Genomic DNA, 27,398 nt, shown 5'->3' with positions numbered 1-27,398 from the left:
AGCAACTCAGCAGCTTGCAGCAAGGAAAAATGACATTAACCCTTGCTGGCACGAAAACAAAAAACATTTAAATTCAAGCAGAGCCAGAACTGTCACGAATAAAAAATATATCATGACACGGAGACGCTGGTCTCCGCTACCGAAGGTTCATCAATACAATGTACTGGATGCGGTAAATCCGCACAGTTCAGTGAACACCTGCAGATTTACCTGTGTTCAATAAAACGCAGCGTTTTGGGTGCGATGAAAATATACAACTTCCAGATTGTGGGCCCATAGCCTTAAGGTTATTTCTGGAGCTTTGATTATATCTCAGTGTGTGATGTAATTTTGTGTTACTTCCATGGCTGCATAGGTGAACAGCTGCTGTGAAACCTAAAATTACTATTCACACAGATGTGGCCGTATTCTTATTTTGTAGAGTATGCTGCATTAGAGAGATTCTACACTGATATGCACACAAGCCAAAACCTCTTATTTAAAGGTATTGTCAGGGTGCGTCTGTATGGGACAGACATGCAGCATTGATTTGTACCAGCAATGTGGCTGAAATGGTAAGAGATCTCATTACACACTGGATATAAACTTTGCACCATAAGTTCTTACCTGCTCCGAGCTTTTAAGTTCCAGTATAAATTGACATGCTGCAACTTTTCACTAACACAAACAATACAGCATTTCCACAAAAAAATCTGCACGATTTGGTGAAGTGTTTGCTGCAGAAAGTCATCAGTGAAGTCCAGCACTTATTGTATTTTTTGGACCATAAGACGTACCCCAAATTTTCAGAATGAAAATAGGGGAAAAAAAAAATGTGTCAAATGGCGGTCGGTCTTACAGTCCAAATTCAGCTTACCAGGGAAGGGATCGGCACCAGTGGAGGAGTGGTCACAGGAGTCGTTCGGTGGTCCAGGCAGTTGTGGTGGCCTCCGGGAAATCCCATCCCAGGCTGGTGCGGTGGCGGTGCTCTGTGCAGTGATGGTGCTCTGTGGGGTAGCTGTGCCCTGTGGGGCGATGGGGCTCTGTGGGGCACCTGGTCTCTGTGGGGTGGCTTGGGCTCTGTGGGGCGACAGCGCTCTGTCCTGGGGCGGCAGTGTCTCTCTGTGTTGCGTGGGCAGCCATCTTTCTGCAGGCCACTGCGACGCAGCAACGAAGCTGTGGGGCTTCCGAGCTTTGATGAAATACTGGCGGAGCCCCGCGTGCAGCACAGAGCCCCGACACCACCGTACCACAGAGCACAGTCACAGCTGCACCAGCCTGGGAAGGGAGGCTGCATCGGGACTGCTGCCGCCACGGGATTTGTAATTATGTTGCGACCATAAGACGCACCCCCATTTCCCCCCCCTCAATTTTGGTGGTTCTACTGGAGCCAGTTGTCTTATAGCCAGACATGAATGCGAAGTGGAGAGGTGATCTGACTAAGCTACGGTAATTGGACACACAGGAAAATATTCTCTTTGAATTTCTTGGTTATTAATTACAAAGTGTCACAATTCCACCCCTCAGTGTGTCTTGAATGCAGTGATTGACAACTCATTCATCCAGTCTGGTGCAGTGGCATGCAGAGCTGTCTGTTTTGATTGGATGGCTAAGCTGTCAATCTGAGATTAGGAGGTGCTGTGCTTGTCAGGTGTTCCCTGTTCCTAATGATTACTCAGCTACTTAACTTGGCTGGCAGTCCCAAATATCTGTCATTCGTAGCTTCAGATCAGTGTGGTTTGTTTCTCTGTGCTTTGCTTGTAGATCTATTGCTGCCAGACCTTAGACCTCGTTCTGACCATCTGTTTGGCTAGCCCCATTGCTCTGATCTGCTATCTTCCTGGTATTCTGACCTTGGACAGTTACCTGACTACATCTTTGTCTTTTCCCTCTATTTATGAGGTACCCTCCCGGCTTTTGACCTCACAGTCCTTCCAGAGACCCCCCTGACTCTCACGGCTTGTCCGTGAGAAGTGACTCTGCATCACACAAAGTGAGAGAAACTAGAATCGAATGAATATTAAGGAAGTAGTTCCTGGGGAGTGTTTTATGCATTATGGTACTATGTAGTGTTCCAGTGCAGAGCACACCACTCTTGTTTTCCACATACAGAACATGTACCCATTGCAGTCTTTGGTGCTGATGATATGCACTTTTTTCATTTTAGTTTACTTTTCATATCAATCGTGTCCGATTTTTTTCTTATTCAATTTGCAAAACAAAATTACCCGTTCAAGTCAATGTGTCATCAAATGGGCTGCCCATCCTAGTACTGTCTGCTCTTCACCTTCTAATGGTTTAATTTTTGTTTTGCATACTAGAAAAAAAAAATGCCACACTGATGGAAACTTGGAAACACAAACCAAATAAACTAATAAAAACCGAATAAAAGGCACTGATTAAAATTTGATGTAGAAAAAAAATCAATGTGTGAAGTCGCATTTTTCACATTGGCTATTTTTTTTGCAAACAATGATTGGGAATGCAGGTCAAGTGATCTCTAATGGGAAGTGCTATAAGGGGACAGGTTGGTACTCCTGAAACTCATGTTGTTTTACTCTTTGCTTAAAGAGCATCTGTCAGCAACTTTTTGTTGTTAAGCCATGTTCAGTATTTGGTCAGTATTTTACCTCAGTATTTGTAAGCCAAAACCAGGAGTGGAACAATCAGAGGAGAAGTATAATAGAAACACGTCACCACTTCTGTATTTATGACCCACTCCTGGTTTTGGCTTACACATACTGAGGTAAAATACTGACCAAATACTGAATATGAATGTTGCCTTAATCTGAGGACAGCAAGAGGTAGGGGCTGAGACACTAACTTTAGTGATGTGTCACTTATTAGGCTACGTGCTATTGTTGCAACACAATGAGTTTTTATGAGCAGGAGTTTATAACTACATGACTACAGTTCCCATGCATCCTAGTCCAACTCTGTCCCCAATGGTATGTCTCTCCCAGGGGTGTGGGTTTGGTCAGTTTTTGAGCTCTGCTACAACTAAAACTCTTGATTGTGTTTCAACTGCTGCACCCAGTAAACTGAAGGCTACATCGCTGGAATCGGGGTTTCTTTTCCTATATTATTCTGCTCTCAGATGAAGTAGCAAGAACCTGCTGGCAGATTCCCTTTTAAGGCCGAGACCACAGATGCGAGGAATACGGCAGAGTCTCGCATGTTAATACCCGGCACTGCCGCAGGCACTGGGATCGTAGCGTGCGGCCGCATGGCAATACATGGAGCCACAGGCTCCGCTCCCGAGTGCTGGCGGCAGTGCCGGGTATTAACATGCGAGACGCCGTACTCTTCGCATGTGTGATCCCGGACTAAGGTCTGTTTCACACGTCGGTGTCTCCGGTACGTGTAGTAACAGTTTTCTCACGTACCGGAGACACTGACACATGTAGACCCATTCAAATGGATGGGTCTATGCAGATGTCAGCGGGTTTTCACGGGCTGTGTGTCCGTGTGCAAAACACGGAGACATGTCCGTTTTAACACGGACACACGGCCCGCAACACGTGCTGCACACGGAGAATTGTTCACACAGTCCTCTGTGCTCATTGACGGTTGACGGCTGCCGGGAAGAAGCACTACAGTAAGCGCTGTTCCCGGCGGCTGGTGCTGACTGCGGCTGTAATTCTGCTCTCCTGCTCTGCCGGCAGGGAAGCAGAATGAATGAAAACACGATGTGGGGTTTCCCTCATTTTCATAACCAACCAGACGAAACTTACAGCTGGGGGCTGCGACCCTCAGCTGTCAGCTTCAGCCAGGTTGGTTGTGACGTGGGGACCCCTCTATTCTTCACAACCAACCTGGCTGAAGCTGACAGCTGAGGGTCGCAGCCCCCAGCTGTAAGTTTCGTCTGGTTGGTTATGAAAATGAGGGAAACCCCACATCGTGTTTTCATTCATTCTGCTCTCCTGCCGGCAGGGCAGGAGACAAGAATGAAAGCCGTGGTCCGCACCAGCCGCCGGGAACAGCGCTTACTGTAGCGCTTCTTCCCGGCGCCGTCTCTGTGGTCCTGATGCGGCACACTGTTGCCACACTTGTGCCACACGGAGGTACCACATGTCCACACGGACAAAGATAGCTCCGGTACCGGAAAAAACGGAATTATCTGGACGTGTGAAACTGCCCTAAGAGAGTGTGTGTGCGTGTGTTTAGGAGCGTAGAGGGATAATCCTATCATTATGGGGCTTGTTGTTTTTTTTTTTTTTTTTCTAATTCTAGCTTTGCCTCGGCCTGGGAATTGTGAGCCATCATTACTTGTGACATTGCCCTTCACAATAAGTGTATCTGTATCGTCTGACAGTAAATATTATGTCACTTGTAAGTCTATTAAACCAATTTTGTTCCATAATGTCATTCACAACTCCTTCCTGATATTGTGTGAGACTTGCAGCTCTCCAGCCAAAAGTTTTAGTCGTTTTTCACTGCTTGATTTGCGCCTTCATAAATAGGAAACTATTTCTTGGCCGTGGTTGACATAACTCACCTGTCCTCGCTGAGGTTCATTAGCCCCGCTGACTTTCTCCAAACTACCAAATAAATTGTAACCTAGTGATTCCACCCTGGGGCGAACATACCATTGGTGCAACCTGTGTAGCCGCACATCTGCCTCCAGAACAGGTGGAATTGTGCATAATTATGAGTAATTGGACTGCAAAGGTCTCATTATATTGTTCTTGCACTGGGGCCCTCTTTTGTCTCTTCTCATTTGCTTTGCCATCTCACCGGCGCTGTCCATGCCTGATTGTATTGCATGGATTGTGATGCCGGTGCCGAGAATGACACCTTTCTAATATTTGTCTGTGATGTCCCCAATATTTAGTAGTGGCCAACACTGTTTCCATAAACTTGTTCTGTACAGTAGTTGGTTGGAGAACCTATATAATGAGCAACAGTGATGTGTATCTGCATTTACATTTGGATTTTTCTCTCCAAGCCAGCCACTGGGTTGATTGACTATGACCAACTGGAGGTGACGGCCAGACTCTTCCGCCCGAAACTCATCATCGCTGGGACTAGCGCCTATGCAAGACTGATTGATTATGCCCGGATGAGGAAGGTATGTTTTATGTATCGGGGCTTCAGTTACTTATGTTGAGGTACAAATATATAATACCTAGACTGTTGTTCCCTAAATGTACTATGGCTTTGGTGTGTGAGACCGCGAATGTGTTTCTCTAGACTGACAGGCCCACCAGAAACCATTGATCATCTTCATTTCAGAACTCCTCTCACATGTTGCTCTACTGTCCCTCCCGTACGTGTTTTTATTTACATGGCCTTTCCAATATCTCTGTTTCAACATTTTATTAAAGTTTGTTGCTGTGGAAATTATTAATATCCTGAAACAAAAAAGCAAACATGAGACATATATATATATATATCAATCAATCAGGCCAACTCTGTAGCAAAATAAGTTTACTGCTTGGTACAGATAATCTGAGGATAATCAGTATTCATCAAGAGGTATTCGGCTACAACACTTTTTTAATAAATGTGATGAGGTCTTCGGGATGTCTCATCATGGCATACGATGGACACCAGAAAAGAGGACGCGACTAGACTGTAAGAACAAACAACTCGTAGACTATAAATCTGGGACCTGTTTGCTGGGCGAGCCGGAGGGTACTACTCATTGTAAGTCCATGAGAACAAGAACGAGGCTCTCATAGACTTATACCGGGAGCTTGTGACCGTTACCTCTGACTTTCAGTAAGTCAGAAGCTGCTGTCACAGGATGGTGGCACGGGACCAGAGCAGTGCAGGGAAGAGCTAAAGATGGCGCCTAGTAAGTATATTGCTAGGGGCAGGGAACATGCATTATCCACACCACTTGAGCGCTGAAATAAAAAAAAATACTGGTGGAGTGGTGCTTTAAAGGGAAGGTGCCATCAAAATAAATTTTTTTCCCAGCAATAGAAAAAATGTAAAGAATTAATGTTTAAGTTTTCTTAAAAAAATATTATCATTTGTTAATAATTTAGTACAATATGAAAATCAATTTTAAAAGTTTTGGTATTTCCACTTTTAAACACTAGGGGGAGCAGCTACTGAAATCTGACACAAAAACCTAGTGTACAACTAGCTCACATTACTGCCCTGCAGTAAATATGGGCTGAGCCTGCTGACATGGGTGTGATGTTACTCCTCTCCTCCTGGGTGTTTTCTAAGGGATAAGAGAGGATGACATTTAGGAACACAGTGAGCAGCCATTTTGTTGGGGACTGCAAAGTTATACTAACAAGTAGACAGTCATCAAAGATGGCAGACGGCAAGGATTCTGGGAGATATATGGTGGAGGGAGCAGGGTGATAGCAGGACAGAGTATTTCAGGAGAGCCGTGTGCTGGTCTATGGGGGGCACCCTGTTCAGTGCGCGGAGCTGCCAGGGATTGTACATAGAGCGCTGTCTTTTATTCAGATGGATGGACCGTCTGCTTGTTTGCCCCACAGAAATCCAGGAAACATTTCTGCTGATTGATGGCCTGTTCTGATCCAGACTTTGCATGCAAAGACCCCGTTCCCCTCCTCAGATTCTGTCCTGGCGATGTGTGAAAGCGAGGCGACAGGCGCAGTCCGGGGTAACGCTGGGATGAAGGATGGGGGAAATGTAGCCATATAGTAACGATAAAAATGAGACCGCTCACTTCAGCTGCCTCACCAGCCCTCCCCTGACTGCACCTAACTGGAAGGCATGCTGCCACCAGACCCTTGTAGGTGCTCAGCCAGAAGCAACCTAGAATGGGTCCCCTTTCTGCAGATAATACTGCCATAGTGTTCATAATAGCGCCATATAGATCCCACCTAATACTGCCATATAGATCCCACCAAATGCCGCCATATAGTTTGTACATAATTAGATACACGGCTCAGCAGACAGTATCACACAGGATTAGATACATGGCTCAGCAGTCAGTATCACACAAGAGAGGATTGGATACACGGCTCAGCAGACAGTATCACATAGTATAAGATTGAATACACGGCTCAGCAGTCAGTATCACACAGTACATGATTGGATACACGGCTCAGCTGTCAGTATCACACAGTATAAGATTGGATACACGGCTCAGGAGACAGTATCACACAGGAGAGGATTAGATACACGGATCAGCAGACTGTATCACACAGGAGAGGATTAGATACACGGATCAGCAGACTGTATCACACAGGAGAGGATTAGATACACAGATCAGCAGACAGTATCAACACAGGAGAGGATTGGATGCACGGCTCAGCAGACTGTATCACACAGGAGAGATTAGATACACGACTCAGCAGTCAGTATCACACAGGAGAGGATTAGATACACGGCTCAGCAGTCAGTATCACACAGGAGAGGATTAGATACACGGCTCAGCAGACAGTATCACACAGGAGAGGATTAGATACACAGCTCAGCAGACAGTATGTCTGTATGTCCCTGTCCTCCTCAGACAGCCATAAAAGCCAAGGTAAGGTGCCAGCTTACCGGAGCTCATTGGGACTATGTGTGAGTGGTGAGGCGGAGACGGAGAAGGACACAGTGGAGTAGGGCACCGTGTGAGGAGCAGAGAATGTCTGCTCAGGACGCACAGTGCGGAGCCTGGAGTAGCAGGACAGAGGAGCACGCAGGTAAATCACCCGCACTCACTACTCTCCATCCTCCAGCTCCAGTGAGCTCTTCTCTCCTCTGCTGTCCACCTTCTCCGCATCTACAGCCTGTCCTGAACACAAGACCTGTTATACCAGAAGGCAACAGTACAGCTTCTGTCATAACAGGTCCTGTGATAGAGGGTAAGAGGAGCTCAGCGGATTGCACTGGGCTACAGTAAAATGGCGCCTCGCCACACCTACAGCAGTGAATTGTGCAGCCCACAGGGGCGTGCCCAGTTCACTGCTAATGCGGCTGCAATGTTAGAGATAGGGTCGGCATCCGACCCCTGTCTCCTATGCCCAGGGCAGCCATATTTGCAGACTTGTATGAGTCGTGCAGCGACCATTACAGACCTGCAAAGCAAAATGGCATCGCCCAGTGGCTACATTAAAACATTATTGCAAAAAGATCATAAATCCTAGTTAGTACAACACGTTTTGTTACTTACTTTTTTTTGCAAATTATATAAAATTGCCGCACCTTCCCTTTAAAGGAACACTAAGAATTAATATAGCCATTTTTGTGGAAATTCTGCAGAGAACAAAGAAGTTTATCTCCTGTTCATTAATTCCATCTATGTTTGGTGGCCAGCTGAAGTTCTACTCCTCTAGTTAAGTGAGTAGGTATTTGAGTCACAGCTGTGAGGCTTCTGCTGCAGCCAGTTGTCTTACAGCCACATGACACTAAGGGTATGTGCACACAATGACTTTTTCAGGTGGGTATTGTTTGAGCCAGCATATCCTGAAGTGTCGACCTTCTGAAAAATTGCCAGGTTTAACAAGAATCATAAATTTCAGTAACAAATACAATGACTATCATCTCCATAGGTCATTGTCATCAATTAGTTGAATTTAAAAAGTGTATTCCATCGATACTTGGTTTGTTATTATGAAATCTTGTTGCTAGTCTGGATGGTGGAGTAATGACATCTGCTAGTCTGGATGGTGGGGTAATGACATCTGCTAGTCTGGATGGTGGGGTAATGACATCTGCTAGTCTGGATGGTGGGGTAATGACATCTGCTAGTCTGGATGGTGGGGTAATGACATCTGCTAGTCTGGATGGTGGGGTAATGACATCTGCTAGTCTGGATGGTGGGGTAATGACATCTGCTAGTCTGGATGGTGGGGTAATGACATCTGCTAGTCTGGATGGTGGGGTAATGACACATCTGCTAGTCTGGATGGTGGGGTAATGACACATCTGCTAGTCTGGATGGTGGGGTAATGACACATCTGCTAGTCTGGATGGTGGGGTAATGACACATCTGCTAGTCTGGATGGTGGGGTAATGACACATCTGCTAGTCTGGATGGTGGGGTAATGACACATCTGCTAGTCTGGATGGTGGGGTAATGACACATCTGCTAGTCTGGATGGTGGGGTAATGACACATCTGCTAGTCTGGATGGTGGGGTAATGACACATCTGCTAGTCTGGATGGTGGGGTAATGACACATCTGCTAGTCTGGATGGTGGGGTAATGACACATCTGCTAGTCTGGATGGTGGGGTAATGACACATCTGCTAGTCTGGATGGTGGGGTAATGACACATCTGCTAGTCTGGATGGTGGGGTAATGACACATCTGCTAGTCTGGATGGTGGGGTAATGACACATCTGCTAGTCTGGATGGTGGGGTAATGACACATCTGCTAGTCTGGATGGTGGGGTAATGACACATCTGCTAGTCTGGATGGTGGGGTAATGACACATCTGCTAGTCTGGATGGTGGGGTAATGACACATCTGCTAGTCTGGATGGTGGGGTAATGACACATCTGCTAGTCTGGATGGTGGGGTAATGACACATCTGCTAGTCTGGATGGTGGGGTAATGACACATCTGCTAGTCTGGATGGTGGGGTAATGACACATCTGCTAGTCTGGATGGTGGGGTAATGACACATCTGCTAGTCTGGATGGTGGGGTAATGACACATCTGCTAGTCTGGATGGTGGGGTAATGACACATCTGCTAGTCTGGATGGTGGGGTAATGACACATCTGCTAGTCTGGATGGTGGGGTAATGACACATCTGCTAGTCTGGATGGTGGGGTAATGACACATCTGCTAGTCTGGATGGTGGGGTAATGACACATCTGCTAGTCTGGATGGTGGGGTAATGACACATCTGCTAGTCTGGATGGTGGGGTAATGACACATCTGCTAGTCTGGATGGTGGGGTAATGACACATCTGCTAGTCTGGATGGTGGGGTAATGACACATCTGCTAGTCTGGATGGTGGGGTAATGACACATCTGCTAGTCTGGATGGTGGGGTAATGACACATCTGCTAGTCTGGATGGTGGGGTAATGACACATCTGCTAGTCTGGATGGTGGGGTAATGACAAGGCCATAGGAAAGCAAGACTTGATTGAAGCGAATTTTGCCCAAAAGGGAATTTCCATTTTTTTTTTTTCTTTTGCCCATGGTGGCTTCTTTATGGATTGCAATGCATAAGCGAGCTCTTGCATGCCTTAGTAGAGTGAGCTGATGTGGTTTATTTTTATTATTCTCCTGTTTCACCCTTTGTGGAGACTCTTTCTGAGCAAATTAGTAAGTCTGGCTCAGTGCTGATGGTGTATCCGACCTAATATAGCATGTGTATCAGCAGTGAGTACCTGGGGGACCTGATTCATGCTTGTAGAAGGATGCAGAGTATCTGCTGAGATTCTGATCTGAATGAGATGACAAGGTGCAGCATCTTGGCTGTGTTAGTCTTTCATTGTCTTTGGACCCTTTGGGTATAAATCATAGGCAGGAAAAAGGATGTTTAGCTATTTTAAGCAAAGTATTACCAGTCTGGGTAAAAAATTCTCTAGAGTTCTAATGGGGAAAGCCAGAGAAGTCTCAACCTGAGAGTCACCAGGCGGCAACTCTCAGAAGACTGAATTAGAACTAAATTTACAGCTGATGTATGGAAACAGAAGTCATTATCATTCTGAAATGTTTTGTTATTTGAAACACTCAGCTAGAGAGGAGAAAGCTCTGGCCCAAAACTTATGTTGTAAAGGACAAGAAGTGAGGTATTGTCATCTTTTACGTATGTGTAGTTGATTATTGATATTATAGGGTTAAAAACTAGTATTTTATAGTCAGTCGGATTGATTTTATTTTAAAATCCAAAAATTAGCTGGAGGTTAAATTTATTTCTCTGTTTAAGAGTATTACCATCTTTACAGGGGTATTCTCATTTTATTAAATTGCCTCAGTTACCGTAGTTAACGTGAAAATATGCAATTTTACAATTTATTTGCTTTTTCAATCTGCCGTCATTCCTCTGACATGAAAGCCTTTATCGTACATAGTGTACAGCTTGTTGCCAAGGAGATCAGTCACCAGAGTCTGGCAAGTATGTGCAGTAGTTACAGGCTGAGGAGTTAACTCCTGAGATCCCAGTCAGCTCTCTCCAGGTCCCTGATTTCTGTAGAACAGTTAGCTGCTTCCTTCCTTTTTCCTCTCAGCTCCAGTTCTACATAATCATAATCTCCGAGCCCACTGCAGTTTCCAGACTAATTCTCCTAATCCCTGTTCTCATACTTTCCTTAGACTCTTAAGGCCCCGTCACACATAGCGATATCGCTGTAACGTCACTGGTTTTGTGACGCAGCAGCGATATCGCTATGTGTGATACTTACAGGGTGGACTGGCCCACCAGAGAACCGGAGAATCCTCTGGTGGGCCCTGGCTTTGCCTTTGGAAGAGTTCATAGTGCAAACCTTGCAGTTGCTATGGGGCTTTTCAGTGGAGGAGAAAGGTGGGCCCTCAGAACCAAATCCTCCGGTGGGCCCAATGTTCTTCAGTCTGACACTGGATACTTACCTCCAACCGGCTCCCCCGCTGGTTATCGCTGATCGCGCGAGAACGGCCTGGGCCGTTTCTCGTCGTCAGCTTCCTGCTGGGCTTCCTGTGGCGCCGACGAGCGACGTGTGGACGCGGGCGGGAGGACGTCAGGATCGCCTCGTCTGACAGGTAAGTAGCGACCCCCGACCACTGCTATGTCGCTGGTGAGATATGCCTGTGTGGCAGCTCACTAGCGACCACGTAGCGATGCACCAGCGATCCATATCGTTGTTGGGATCGCTGGTGCATCGCTAAAGCCCCCGTTACACACTGCGATATCGCTAGCGATATCGCTGCATGTGATACTTACCTCCGACCGTCTCCCCCGCTGGTTATCGCTGATCGCGCGAGAAGCTGCTGGACCATTTCTCGTCGTCTGCTTCCTGCGGCGCTTCCTGCTGTGACGACGAGCGACGCGTAGAGCCGGGCGGGAGGACGCAGGATCGCCTCGTCTGACAGGTTAGTAGCGATCCCCGTCCCCTGCTATGTCGCTGGTGAGATCTGCCTGTGTGGCAGCTCACTAGCGACCACCCAGCGATGCACCAGCGATCCTGACTGCGTCATATCGCTAGTCGTGATCGCTGGTGCATCGCTAGGTGTAAGGCTGTGTTCACACACAGCGTTTTTTTAGTGGTTTTTACCGCGGTTTTCACTATAAAACCGCTATAAAACTGCTAAAAATAAGCTTCCCATTCATTTCTATGCATTTTGCACTTTCTGTGCACATTGATGCGTTTTTTACCGCGAAAAAACCGCATCGCGGTAAAAAACGCAGCATGCACATTAATTTTGCGTTTTTTTCCGCGGTTTAGGCTTCTCCCATGCTTTTAGAAACCGCTGCAGTAAAAAACGCATCAAAAACGCGCAAAAAACGCCGCGGAAAAATAGGTGCGGTTTCTGGGAAGGGATTCAGGTTTTTGTGCAGAAATTTCCTGCAACGTGTGCACATACCCAAACGGTACACTAAGTGTGACAGTACCTTTAGTCCTGTTCTTGTTCAAAGGCCCTGCTATCTCTGTATTTAAAAGATAGTGATGAAAGTGTAGACCTCAAAACAACCGCTGATAGGCTGTTAATAATGTGTCACAGTAGTGGGAGAAGCTACTGACCAGAACTGTCTCTCCTGGAGTAGTGCCCGCCCCTATTAACCAGGGAGTATGGAGACTGCAGAGCTGAGTGCTGCTCAAAACAGAACTTGAAAATACCCCTTTAAGTGACAATCTAACACTAGAGTATTTTGCGACATTCATTACTGAGAAGTAAGCAAGAGCTGTGGCCCCAAACAGTGAAGTAGCACTGATTTAGCCCTGCTTCCTCTATTCTCAGAATTTGTGCGGTTGAAGTCTCCCACCGTCCTCCAACCATAAAGTAGATAATACAAAATCCCAATGGCAGAAATCATACTAAAATATAGCGGCCAGGAGAATAACCAAACCACCAAATAGCATTAGCCAAGGAAAACTCCACCAAGTTTGTTAACATACAGAAGAGAAAAGGAGTCTATATCCATAAGATTAAAGTCAAATCATTATTTTATTATTTAAATCACATCCAAAATTAGACTAAATATGACAATATTATGGCAGAGTGAGAAATAGGAGACCAAGGTGCAACACTAGTGCAAAACCAATGACAGCAGAGAGTGTCAAAATGTATACAATGCCGGTGCGATAGCATTAAAATGGCCCCAAAGACCCAGATTGTCAGAAGCCCACGCGAAACGCACGTTGGGGCATAGCGTGCAACCATCTGACAGTATGGGAAGATACGATATTTGGGGTTATGACCTGATGACTGAGAGGCAGGGGATTACTGGAATTTTGTACATGCCTCACTAGGGGATTTAAATACCTCTGCCAATCTGGGTCTTTGGGGCCATTGTAATGTTATCGCACTGGCATTGTATATATGCCATAATATTGTCATATTTTGTCTAATTTTGGATGTGATGTAAATAATAAAATAATAATTTGACTTTTATCTTATGGATATAGACTCCTTTTCTCTTCTGTATGTTTCCAACCATAAAGTAATTAGCCTATCATGTTACCATATTGTGGCGATATTTCGTCACTTTTTGATGGGATTAACCCATTAAAGTGTCCTTCCAGAGACTATCGCCCAGTTCCCAGTAAAGAGGTTGTCTCATCTTAAATGGGTAAAATTGCTAAGTACTGCTAAAAGTTTTTTATTAAAAATCTTTTGTTCTCAATAACAAAGGGATTTTTAATTGTATAGTGTACTCCTTGTTGCCCATGTTACCTGCCACCTCTGCAGTCTATCAGCAGTGCCTTGTATCTTAAGGAGAACGCTCCTTCCAAGCTCTTTACTAGAGAGCTTGCAAGTGCTGCATCAGTAGCCTTATTTTCCTTTGATGCTGAAGAGGCAAATCTGCTTCTAGCATGGATGAGTGCACAGTTTAGGCTAGTGGCACAGCCATGCCGCTCGTCCGAGCTATCAATCATCAGGAGCGTACCAACCTCACCCCAGAAAGGCGGAAACCAAAAGCAGAGGAATAGGGCTCTCCTGACAATAGTTGCGACAACTGTTCACATCCAGTGTCAAATTGGGTGACAGGTTGTAATTGGAGGGACACTATTCCTCCATTTTTCCTTGATTATCTCTCTGTTCCTGTTTGATATTCAAGTAACTAACCTGCCAGCTCTGCATTTGAGGTTGTGTAGAAATGTCCATCCAATAGAGTAGACCCTGGCTGACCTTTTACACACGGAACCTTTATATATAGGCACTATATTGTCCTTATTGCTGCTAGGGTATATGTCAGAGGTTCGATGTCAATCCATTCATCCATAGATGTCCCAGATGTATTTTTAAACGCTGGATGTCCTATTAGTCGTCTTGTCCTATACATATATATTGGCAGCTTCAGACACGAGCCTATATGTTTGCACATCTTACATGATTTCTTCCTGCCTCCAGGTATGTGACGAGGTGAAGGCGTACCTGCTGGCTGATATGGCGCACATCAGTGGTCTTGTAGCAGCAGATGTTATTCCTACTCCATTTGATTACGCAGATGTTGTCACCACCACAACTCACAAGACTCTCCGAGGAGCCAGGTAGAACAAATTCCATGTACTGTTAATGTTCGGTCGATGTTGAGACTCTCAAGTTCACTAGTAAAATTAGGTTTTGCCTTGTTTTTATGGTGTAACCCTTTATTTATTATATATAGTAGATGGACTTCCAGCAATCAGCAAGTTGTAGTAACTGGGTCCCCCGATGATTCCAAGATCCGGGTTCTGGAAACACATGAGAGGCGCTCTGCAGTCACATTTTGAATAAAGTGGAGGAGCCCATGCTCAACCTTCACCACTCATGGTCTATGGGACTAAGAAGTACAGCAGTCAGATATTTCCAACAGTCCAGTAGAAAATGAATAAAACCGTGGTCGAGCATGGCCACCTCCATTCCGCTCAAGATGGAGCTACAGAGCCCCAATCACAGGATCGCCAAGGGTCCGAACAGTCGGCCCACCAGCTATCAGAATATTATACTCTATGCTGTGGATAGAAGATGAAGGGTTTTGTGACGGTGTAAGATAGCGACCATCCCTCCTTGACTTTATGAATTTTCTGGCAATATGTACATAACTTGTACAATCCTTAATCTATATAAGGTTGGATTCACACATGGTGGTTCTGAGAACTGTTTCAAAAAATGTCAAGACTGGCTGAGTGACAGTAGATAAGTAACACAGCGCTCCTTTATGCAAATTTTACTGTCCGCAAGACTAGACCTTCATCAGACAACAGATTGCTTGTGACGCCTTGAGACCGAAGGTGCATCGTATACTTGGGCGGATGTGACCTACAACTGTCGCCAGTGCAATCATGTTACTTATCTATTGCTACTAGTGTAATCCTGCATCGGCACCTGATTTACAGCAGTGACTTCTATCCTTTTTATAGAAGACTAGCTATGCTCATACTGCACATTCAGAGACATTCCACAATTATCATTCGCAATAAAAGATAAACCTGCAAGTGCCAGTATAATAGGGTTAAATAAGCAAGATTTACTATTGTTATTGTGCTAATAGTATCGGGACTGACTGCTATACTTAATAACCCAGTCTTCCTTTGAATCTTTCAAGCTACACTTTCTGGAAATTATGTCCTTCTTTGTCTTTATATGCTATGTATGTTACTGATTCATATCTTGTTTGCAGACGGTTATAAATAAATATAAAAAAAAGGCTTTTCTGCCAAACAGTTTCATTCAAGAGCTTGAAGTTTGACTTCTGCAGCCTCTGTGTATCACTGTACATAGCAGATTGCAGGATTAGATATGTACTATGACACGTAGAACTTGTAGAGGACAAACTGCTCCAAAGTTTCTAATAAAATTATTGTAATATTGTTGAAAATATTTTTGATTCTAAAATGTATGCCTTTAGGAAAAAAAGGAATGGCACAAACAGGCTGGAAAGCATAGAGCCTGCCAGCGGTGTGAACACCTTTCCTTGGTTACCGTCCACTCAGAGAATGTAGGGTGGTCAGTAACCTAAGAATTGAGAATGGAGAGGATTTTTAATAAGCACATTGCTTATTTTTACAAACCATTTGCAATTTTAACCGCACGCACATTTGAGATGCTTTCTCTAATACATTGTGGTTGCTATGCTAAAAGGTAGATCCACTATTCTGCACTTGCCTTTTATAGCCCTACATTGGCCCATCTGATCTTTTTTATGATTTTTAATGGAAAATAAAAAAGCCTATAATGACCGGCAAATAATGTTCCACCGGTTGAAGTTTCCGCGGGATGTAGAACACAGTGATACTGGCCAGCTGAGCATGCGGGACTATTACCATCCAGCCGACTACTGATGACTAAATGCATCATCCTCTTGTTTCCTGGAAGTTGAGAACTGTCCTCGCAGCTATTCTCAGTGTCGATATTTTTCTTCCTCCGTAGTACATATTTTTATTTATTTGCTGGCATATAACAAGAGTGGATTCTAATAATAAAAGATGGCAGTACTTTGCCGTCAGCCCTGTGCTCCCCGGTAGTTTCAGTTATTGTAATGTTGACGTGCGAATCCTGCCAGCGTTTCTTCATGCTGCGCTCTTCACCTTCCAATCAAAGCAATTAGCAAACAGGTCTCGGCACACGTATGTCTCTGCCCTCACCTCCCCTGCTTTTTTTCCCCTGATCTTTGGAGTTTTTCGTGATTATTATGTTTTGGCACCTCTCTTGCTTCCGTCAGTTTCACACCCTGGAGTGGAGCGTGAATCAGGAAACTGTGTGAAACTGAGCAGCTGGGCTCCTCTGTCCTCACGCTGGGCTTCATTCACCCTTTCTCTGCTCCAGAGATCTGCCGGATGCAACCTTACTAAATGTTTGGTGTCTGCAGAGTGAGGAGCCAGCGAGGCTATGTAGTGTTACATATAGTATGCAGCCGATCGGGACTGCACGCTTACAGTGTAAGAGCTTGATATCAAGTCCTACTTTATATCATTATATTATTGATTAGCCAATATGTGCGTGGCAAAACTGATTGTCTATTTATTTTAATCACTTACAGTAAGTAGCGCCATGAATTCCACACCGCTTTACAGACATCGCTGTCCCCCCGATGGGGCTCACAATCTAAATTCCCTATCAGTATGTCTTTGACACGTGGGAGGAAACCAGAGTACCCAGAGGAAACCCAAGCAAACACGGGAAGAACATACAAACTCCTTGTAGATATTGTCCTTCGTGGGATTTAAATCCAGAGCCCCAGCGCTGCAAAGCAACAGTGCTAACCCCTGATTGTATATTTCGCTTTATCTGAATACCTTCACATTATGCAGTTTGGTTATAATTTGCTTATTGGAAACACCAGTGGCATACGTGAGGTTAGGTGGCTCAGTGGTTAGCACTGCAGCCTTGCAGCGCTGGGGTCCTGGGTTCAAATCCCACCAAGGACAACATCTGCAAGGAGTTTGTATGTTCTCCCCATGTTTGCTTGGTTGTACTCCAGTTTCCTCCCACATTCCAAAGACATACTGATAAGGACTCTAGATTGTGAGCCCCATCGGGGACAGAGCCTATAACATCTGTAAAGCGCTGTGGAATTAATGGTGCTATATAAATGACTAAAATAAATAAATTACTAATAATTGATAATGTGCCTCTGCTCAGTTTCTTTAGTATTGAGCGCTGATGGCCTGTTCTGTCACAACAGAAGAGTTCGTAGTCTGGGAATTTAATAAAAAAGAACACCAAAAAGTCTCCTTACACAACAGCAAAAGATGACTCTAAAGTGTTAAAGGGATCTGAATGACTGTTGAAACCAGGTACAGGCGTGTGGTGCTCCTTTGGCATGTCCAAACCTTTAAGTGCACCTTCCCACCTACTGGTTACCTTGACCTCCAACCTTCTCTGCTTTGATTGACAGCTCGGGCTTTATAGAGCCAGAAAAGGGAAGAGATGGATGGGAAATATGGAAATATGTAGATGGGAAGGTGTACTAAAATGTTTGGCAACCCGAAGTATGCAACGGATGCCTGTGCGTGCTTTGAACAGTCATTTTGTTTGGACAGTGCCTTTCAGTCATGCGTCCACTTAGGAATTAAGTAAAGTTGAATGACCACCAATGTAATAGCTACAGCTACCATGGGATTGTTGTTGTGGCTACATATGGACCAACCATGGCTCTACCAGGGCAACTTGGAAAGCACACACCAAATGGTGCTCAGATTGTAACTTCCAAAGTCTTTAAAAAAATGAGACAGCGGCTTTATCTGAAGTCAGATTAACGTCTTTTTTTTATTCAAAAGAAAATAAAGAAAATGGCAACATTAATTTTCCATGGCATTGTAATTTTACAGACTGTCATGTCTTATGCAACAGTCATTCTGATCATTGAGTCCTGAGGTACTATAGACATACATCTTCAGAATCCCGCTCACTACTGCAGCGATCCTTGAAAATTTAAGAACAATATACTCACCCCCATTTACATTGCTCTTATTTGATTTATTATTTTACTTGTGGCAAAAGATTTATAATGTTCCCTGAAAGTATAATTTTGCCTATGTAAAACTGAGCAAAAAGGCAAAACAAAATAGTGCAAGTCAACCTTAAGGCCCCCCCCATACACATTAGACTAAAGTTGACTTATATTGATGGGTGAATAGGCTTCTACAACAGATGATGTTGAGGCTAGTGATGAGCGAGTATACTCGTTGCTTGGGTGCTTGAAGATTTAGTTTTCGTCGCCTCAGCTGCATGATTTGCGGCTGCTGGACAGCCTGAATACATGTGTGGAATGCCTGTTAGGGAATCTCCACATGTATTCAAGCTGTCTAGCAGCCACAAATCATGCAGCTAACACTAGGAAAACTAAATCTCCCAGACGCCAAAATACTCGGAGGTCACCCAAGCATGCTCTGAAAAACCCGAGCAACGAGTTTACTCGCTCATCACTAGTTGAAATGTTAAAGAGTTACTCCCATCTCCAGAGTCCTATCCCAATTAGTAATAGGTGTAATAATATTAGCAAATGCCTTCAATTAGAAATGTAGTATACAGGTGCATTGTATTGAAGAACTGAAATTAACTTTTTGATGATCTAATTTTGTGAGAAGCACCTGTAGTTCCTCTGATTTGCTATGTCCCATGTAACATTATTCTTCTGATACGAAATATCACTTACCCCATGTGCAGGCATTGCAGTAGCATAGGTATCCATGGTTACGACCACTCATGTACACTGGACTAGTTGTTAGTGGTCGCAACCATGGATACCTAAACTACTGTAATGCCTGCACATGGGAGTGTGATATTTCTTATCAGAAGAACAGTGCTATTTTTGCTAATATTATTATTATTATTACACCTACGACATGAGGAAAGGATCTTGGAGATGGGAATACCCCTTTAAAGGTTCGGTAGGTCCGATTTCAGACTGCCATCCCTTTTGTTCTCTAGCGATAAAGAGCTAAGCCACTGGCAGAGATGTCTGGCAGTGGCTCCCTCATAGGGAGCAAAGGAGCGCTCGTCAAAGCCGCTGATCCTGTGTATGGGAAAGTCGAGCAACATATACCGTAGCGACGCCCGAACAATCAGCCAAATCCTATTCCACTTTGTGTGAATTCATGCGTCACTCCTCCATTCTTCAGGAGAAGAACATAAAGAGCTAAATTATTATACGTACATGTCCTGTGTGTCCTCATTATAAGTCATGTTTTTGTTGGTAATACCCATGGAAGCAAAACAATAGCGACTTTATTTTGTTTTGTTTTTTTTCTTTTTTTTTCCCTTTTTTAAATTAAATTAGGTCTGGACTGATATTTTACCGAAAAGGTGTGAAATCTGTGGATAAGAAAACTGGAAAAGAAATTCCGTACAACTTTGAAGATAAAATCAACTTTTCAGTTTTCCCCTCCATCCAGGGAGGCCCTCACAATCACGCCATAGCTGCAGTCGCGGTAGCATTGAAGCAGGTGAGACTTAAGCAGATTTTTCTTTTGCTGCATTAACTAGTCAAGTATGCTTTACATAGCTTGTTGTTCAGTTTTATTCAGTTTTGCAGTACGTCCACACGGGAGGTATCTGAAGGTGTGACGGCGATTTGGAGTGGCAGCTGAAAGCCCCATAACTGACTTCTTCGTCCTCCTGTGAAGCTCAGCCAGACTGGGCTTCATAGGAAAACTGTTTTTTTGTTATACACTGCAACACTGTGATATTATTTGGTATAAGCAATCTAGCAACCAAGGGTTCCTTTTCCCTCCTTTTATTAGTGATCAGTGAGTATACTTGTTGCTCGGGTGTCCCCCGAGTATTTTGGCGTGCTGGGAGATTTAGTTTCTGTCGACGCAGCTGCATGATTTGCGGCTGCTAGACAGGCTGAATACATGTGAGGAATGCCTGTTTGTTAGGGAATCCCCACATGTATTCAGGCTGTCTAGCAGCCGTAAATCATGCAGCTATATTGACAAAAACTAAATCTTTAAGCACACCAAAATACTCGGAGGACACCCGAGCAAAGAGAATACTTGCTCATCACTATTTATTTTATTATGCTTTACTTTATAGACCTCGATCATAATCTGCAGTGCTTTACATATATCATCTCTGTCCCCATTGGAGCTCACAATCTACATTTCAGTATGTTGTTTTTGGAGTGAGGGCGGAAACTGAAGTCCACGGAGGAAGCCAACAAACACAAGGAGAAGATACAGACTTCTTCCAGATGTTGTCTTTAGTGGGATTTGAACCCGGGACCCCAACGCTGCAAAGCACCAGTGCTAACCACTGAGCCACGGCATTAAAAAAATAAAGTAAAATGAAGAAAAAAAAATTAAAAAAATCTCAAAGTTTAAACCACCCACTTTTCCATTTCAAGAATGAAGAAATTAGCAATGTAAAAAGAGAATAGATTGGGTATTATCGTGTAAAAAAAAAAAAGTGCCTATCTGTCAAAATTTTAAAATATTTAAACTGTCCATGCCAAAAAATACAGTCAGGACACCAAAATTACAACATTTTCCAGAAAGAATGTATTATAAACTGTAAATGTCATAGGTACCCCAAAAATGGTAAGAATAAAAATGTCCTCTAATGGCACAAAAAAACAGTCCTTCGTTCAGTTCCATCAGCTGAAAAATTAAAAAGTTACAGGTCTCAAAATAGTGACACAAATTTGTCGTTTAAACATTTCATAATTTTTTTTTCACCACTAAAAAAATAATAAAAATATCAAAGATCCAGTGGCGCTATACTTTAATATGTGAAGTGGGACTTTATCTAGTATCTTGAACAATAAAATAATAATAAAGAAAAGTTTGATCATCGTAATCTTACTGACCTGGAGAAGCATCTAGATATTGTTGCCATACAATGAACACCATAAAAACAAAAACCCCAAATTAGCAAAATTGCATTTTTTTCCTCCACGAATTCCAAGGTCTCGTATAGGTATATCTATTGTAAATGAGAGCGGTTATTGCTTTTGAAGCATGGGGATTAAAAAGGAAAACTCCCTGAACGTGATGCTAGTGTTAGGTGCTGTAGGTGGCATTGCTGGCTTGTATAGTGGTCATAGTACATGTGTGCATTTCTGCGTGTCTGTGTGATATGTACCATTTCTACAGACGCCCCCATGACGACCCCTTACAAGCTGCAGCACGATGCAGACACTCCGAAAGCTTTTCTTTAACTGGTGTAACGGTTTCCTTGTGAAACACCTGCTGGCCGCTAACCACCGAGCAGGTGATTCCAATAGGAAATGGAGTTATTAATCAAATTGTGACAGCATCGGAGAATACTGCAGATCCAAAACAACCGCCTCACCTGGTGAAACTATTACTTGCTGACTATAGGTACAAATTGCTTGCGTTGAGAAACGTGATGGTGTCTCCGCGGCTTTTGTTTTGCATGTTTTTATAGGTACAAATAGAACCTGTGTCTTAAACTGGTTATTTTCTCCAAAATAATAAAAAGATGTAAAAGACAATCTGTGGCTTTTGCATTGATGTCATACATGATATCTGGGAGGAATTAAGTATTTAAAATTTCCATAATAATGAAAGACTACGTGCTCTAGTCATGTGTGCATCCAGCTGTCATTCCATGTGACTGCAGGCTGCTGAATGAGTCACGATCCCCCGTATTCCCAGCACCAGTGGGAGATCACTTGAACGTTCGTTTGCAATTTCCATAGTTGCGGTCATGTGTTGACTTTTCCTCTCCGAATATGCGATTGACAAAGGAGTAGGAAAATCTTTTTGATTTGTGCAGTTTTTTCTTCGTTCAGAAAACCCCTTTAAAGGGACTCTCCCCTTTTATCATTCTGCATGCCTTTGTTAAAAAGTAATGAGCTTAGCCATGTTAAAAAAAAAAATGGCATTAGCCAGTACTGAGCCTTCCCCAGTCCATCACTGAGTCACTGCCACTTACCCTGTCGCCTTATTGGGGAACACAGAGCCGTGGGTGTTATGCTGCTGTCCACTAGGAGGCGACACTATGCATAATCTGAAAAAGATTAACTTTGGCTCCTCCTCTGCAATATACACCCCTGGACGGCGTCAGCCTTCTCCAGTTTTTGCTTAGTGTCGCAGGAGGCACACCTAAGATTTTTTGGGGCTCCCTGCGCCCCGGTCTCTGCAGCAATGGCGCCCCAAGGGACCCTCCACAGGGCCCCAGTCGCACGCATGGCCCCACCGCCAGCCCTCCTTTCATTCTGGGGGGGGTCTGGTTTAATTACTGCAGGCTCTGCTGGGTCATGTCTCGGCTATGAACGTTACCCAGCAAAGGGACGTCCGGTCTAATGATCAGGGCGCTTCCGACAGTTCGAGGCGTAAGCGGACCCACAGGTCGCGTTCATCTGCGTCCTCACATAGCAATAGGTCTTCCCCCTCCAGGGAAAGACAGTGGCCGCAGGTCACCGAGGCCGTCCCCTGATAGAGATGGACAATGCGGATCTCCACAACGATCCCAGACCATGGGAAACCTCCGCTCTAGTTCGCCCGCTAGGGAGCTCCTTAGCGATGCACAAGACTCAGAGGGCATATGTGACTCCAATTCAGATAACGAAACAGAGAATGCTTTGCTCCCTTGTCCCCCTAGCAATACTGCGATAGTTGAGGATATCGTCTCTTCCATCCTTCGGGTGCTTGACATTTCAGATCCAACCCCGGAAGCACCAGAACACAAGATTTCCTTTGAAAGTGTTCAGAAACCATCGACGGTCTTCCCTAATCACCCGGAATTTCAAAAAATCCTTTCTAAGCATTTTTCGCAGCCTGAGAAAAAATTCGCCAATCGCAAGTATTTGGAAGCAAAATACCCCTTTCCACAGAAAGACACCAAGGATTGGACAGATCCGCCTGAAGTGGACCCTCCAGTCTCTAGACTAGCAGCACAAACGCTTCTCTCGCTGCCGGACAGTTCAACCCTCAAGGACACTGCAGACAGACAAATAGAACGCATGGCTCGTTCAATCTTTGAAGCGGCAGGTGCCTCTCTGGCTCCCGCATTTGCTTCAGTTTGGGCAGCCAAGGCCATCATGGCTTGGGCTGATCTATTGCAAAAGGGCCTTCAAGCTTCAAATCCTCAGCTGGCGGACCAGGCGGTGCAAATTGCAGTAGTGGCAGATTACATGGTCCATGCAGCGTTGGACTCTGCAAGAGGGATAGCGGGAATAGCATCAAACGCCATCACAATCCGGCGTATTCTCTGGCTAAGAGAATGGAAAGTGGATGCGGCCTCAAAAAAGTCCCTAACAAATCTCCCGTACTTCAGTGGCCGTCTTTTCGGTGAAAAGCTGGATACAATGATATCCAATGCTACCAGGGGCAAAAGTACTTCCCTCCCTCAACTAAGACCAAAACGCACGTTTAAAAGGCGTAATCAATCTCGTTTCCGATCCTTTTGGAATTCTTCAGGCTGGTCCATCTCACGCCCAGCACAAAACCGTAATCGTTCCCCCCGCAGGGACAACACACGTGCGGCACAGAGGCCGGACAGGAACTGGCAATCAAAGGCAAGCCAGGCAAAACCTAAAGGAGGAAAACCTAAGACTTTTCCCTCATCCTGACTCATGCCCTCTGGAAGACACCCCACTTGTAGGCGGACGTCTGCTACTCTTTCAGCAGGTCTGGCTGCCTATTACAGAAGACAAGTGGTTCAAGGAAATAGTGTCTTCAGGATACAAAATCGAGTTTACTACCAGCCCACCGCACAGGTTTTTTCCCTCTGTCCCTCCAAAATCCCCGCTCAAAGCTCAGGCCTTCCGTCAAGCGGTTTCTTCCCTCCTGCGAGCAGGAGTCATAGTGCCAGTCCCAGCAGAAGAGCGCTTCCAAGGGTTCTACTCCAACCTGTTCGTGGTGCCCAAGAAGGGAGGCAGCGTCCGACCCATACTAGACCTCAAGCAACTCAACAAGTACGTTCGAGTTCGTCACTTCCGCATGGAATCCCTCCGGTCAATCGTTGCGTCTATGGAAAAAGGAGAATATCTTGCCTCCATAGACATACAGGACGCATACCTGCATATACCGATTGCTCCCGCCCATCAGAGGTTTCTCTGATTCACAATCAACCAAGACCATTACCAGTTTGTGGCCCTCCCGTTCGGTCTTGCCACGGCTCCCAGAACATTTACAAAGGTCATGGCAGCTACCATGGACGTTCTGCACTCCAGAGGCATAGTAGTCGTTCCATACCTGGACGACCTTCTCATCAAGGCCCCCCACCCTCAAGGACTGCGAGGTCAACGTCTCGATCGACACTCTGAGGCGCCTGGGATGGTTAGTCAATTTACAGAAGTCCTCGACTACCCCGAGTCAGTCTCTGACCTTCCTGGGGATGCTATTTGACACCTCCAAGGGTCTGGTGATCCTCCCCAGGGACAAGGCACTGGCTCTCTGTCTGGGAGTTCACACACTCCTCCGCAAGTCCCCCAGATGTCTCCGGTATGCCATGAGAGTACTTGGCAGGATGGCAGCAGCAATGGAGGCGGGACCATTTGCCCAGTTTCACCTCAGACCCCTTCAACTGGCCATCCTCAAGTCCTGGGACAGGAATCCGTTCTCCCACGAAAGGGAGTTCCGGTTATCAGCAAACACCAGGAGGTTCCTGCACTGGTGGCTCAAGCCAACCTCGCTTGCAAGGGGAAAATCCTTTCTCTCCGGTCAATGGAAGGTTTTGACCACCGACGCAAGCCTTATGGGTTGGAGCGCGGTGCACCTACATCACAGAGCGCAAGGCAGGTGGTCACCAAGAGAATCGACCATGACCATCAACATCCTGGAAATTCGGGCCATCTTCCTGGCGTTGAAAGCCTTCCATCACTTGCTAGCAGACTCTCATATCAGAATACAGTCGGACAATGCCACGGCAGTGGCATACGTGAACCATCAAGGCGGCACCCGCAGCATCCAGGCGATGACCGAAGTAACACGTATCCTACAATGGGCGGAGGCTGCAAGGTCGGTACTCTCTGCCGTCCACATTCCGGGTGTGGACAACTGGGAAGCCGACTATCTCAGCCGACAAGGAATGGACTCGGGCGAATGGTCTCTCCATCCTGAAGTCTTCTGTCAGATCTGTCATCGTTGGGGGACCCCGGACGTGGATCTGATGGCATCCCATCTCAATGCCAAGGTTCCCAACTTCATGGCCAGGACGCACGATCCGCGGTCGCTCGGAGCAGATGCCCTGGTTCAAGACTGGACCCAGTTCCAGCTTCTGTACATTTTTCCACCCCTCCCCCTGATCTCCAGAGTCCTGAGGAAGATCAAACAAGAGGGTGTTCCCACCATTCTGATCGCTCCAGACTGGCCCAGGCGTACATGGTACGCCGACGTCGTGCAACTCACAGCAGACGCTCCCTGGCGTCTCCCCACACGTCCCGACCTTCTGTCACAAGGCCCGTTCTTCCACCAGAACTCAGGGGCTCTCAATTTGACGGCGTGGCCATTGAGACCTGGGTTTTGACCCAAGCAGGTTTTTCACCAGACGTTGTTAAAACCATGATCCGGGCTCGAAAGCCAACTTCAGCTAGGATTTACTATCGTACCTGGAAGGTTTTCTTCACATGGTGTGAATCTCGTGGGCAGATCCCACTTCCCTATTCTCTTCCAAAGGTCCTTGGTTTCCTTCAGTCAGGCCTGGACGCCGGGCTATCCCTGGGCTCGCTGAAGAGCCAGGTGTCAGCGCTTTCAGTGCTCTTTCAGAGGCGTATTGCTAACAAGCCGCAAGTGAAGACTTTTCTCCAAGGGGTTTCCCGATTGGTTCCCCCCTACAAACGTCCGTTGGAGACGTGGGACCTCAACCTGGTCTTGACAGCACTACAGTCACCTCCTTTTGAACCCCTTATGGTGGTCTCACTCCGCTTCCTATCACAGAAAGTGGTTTTACTGGTGGCAATCACCTCGCTACGCAGGGTGTCTGAACTTTCAGCTCTTTCCTGCAGACAACCCTTCCTGGTTTTTCATCAGGACAAGGTGGTTCTCCGTACAGTACCATCCTTCCGAAGGTCGTGTCCAGCTTCCACCTCAATGAGGAAATATCACTACCGTCTCTTTGCCCGACTCCCGTTCATAGGGTAGAGAAGGCTCTGCATACGCTTGACCTTGTCAGGGCATTGCGTATTTACGTGTCTAGGACTGCTCCCTTCCGGAAGTCTGATTCACTTTTCCTTCTTCCAGAAGACGTTCGCAAGGGCCTACCGGCTTCAAAAGCCACCCTTGCTAGGTGGATCAAGTCCACCATTCAAGAGGCTTACCGCCTCAACAATTCTCCCCTTCCGGCCGGTATCACGGCACACACTACGTGGGCGGTAGGGGCCTCTTGGGCCATTCGGCATCAAGCCTCGGCACATCAAGTGTGTAAGGCAGCCACTTGGACTAGCCTACACACATTTACAAAACACTACAGAGTGCATACCCAGTCCTCAGCGGATGCGAGCCTGGGTAGACGGGTCCTGCAGGCGGCAGTACCCCAAGTCTAGGGGACTGTCAGCACAATATTCGTCCACTGCTTCCCACCCAGGGACTGCTTTGGGACGTCCCACGGTTCTGTCCCCCAATAAGGCGACAGAGTAAAGGAGATTTTTGTATACTCACCGTAAAATCTCTTAATTGGGGGACACAGCTCCCACCCTGTTGCCCTTGCGGGCCGTTGTTACGGTTGGGTTCTCATATTGTTTGAGCCTGTTTATAGTAGCCTTTTTTACAGGCATGGTTATAGGTTATGTTTCTGGTACATTCCTCCTAATGCTTTTGCACAAAACTGGAGAAGGCTGACGCCGTCCAGGGGTGTATACTGGAGGGGGAAGACCTATTGCTATGTGAGGACGCAGATGAACGCGACCTGTGGGTCCGCTTACGCCTCGAACTGTCGGAAGCGCCCTGATCATTAGACCGGACGTCCCTTTGCTGGGTAACGTTCATAGCCGAGACATGACCCAGC

The 27,398-nt window shown here is 45.7% G+C and overlaps 1 protein-coding gene across 2 annotated transcripts in view; it reads left to right on the top strand.

Moving 5' to 3' along the window:
- The window catches only part of SHMT2 (serine hydroxymethyltransferase 2), a 136,378-nt gene that overhangs the window by 67,647 nt on the left and 41,333 nt on the right, over nucleotides 1-27,398 (top strand). For both annotated transcript variants that reach the window (XM_073576842.1, XM_073576840.1), the window contains exons 6-8: nucleotides 4,928-5,050; nucleotides 14,412-14,551; nucleotides 19,765-19,930. In XM_073576842.1, the coding sequence (XP_073432943.1) occupies nucleotides 4,928-5,050; nucleotides 14,412-14,551; nucleotides 19,765-19,930 (429 nt within the window). The remainder of the gene's footprint in view (nucleotides 1-4,927; nucleotides 5,051-14,411; nucleotides 14,552-19,764; nucleotides 19,931-27,398) is intronic.

Source organism: Dendrobates tinctorius, unplaced genomic scaffold (assembly GCF_039654945.1).
Source record: "Dendrobates tinctorius isolate UK_male_01 unplaced genomic scaffold, ASM3965494v1 ptg000051l, whole genome shotgun sequence".
Classification (NCBI taxonomy): domain Eukaryota; kingdom Metazoa; phylum Chordata; class Amphibia; order Anura; family Dendrobatidae; genus Dendrobates; species Dendrobates tinctorius.
Note: the sequence above shows the minus strand (reverse complement) of the source record. Positions and strands in the feature narration are given on the sequence as shown.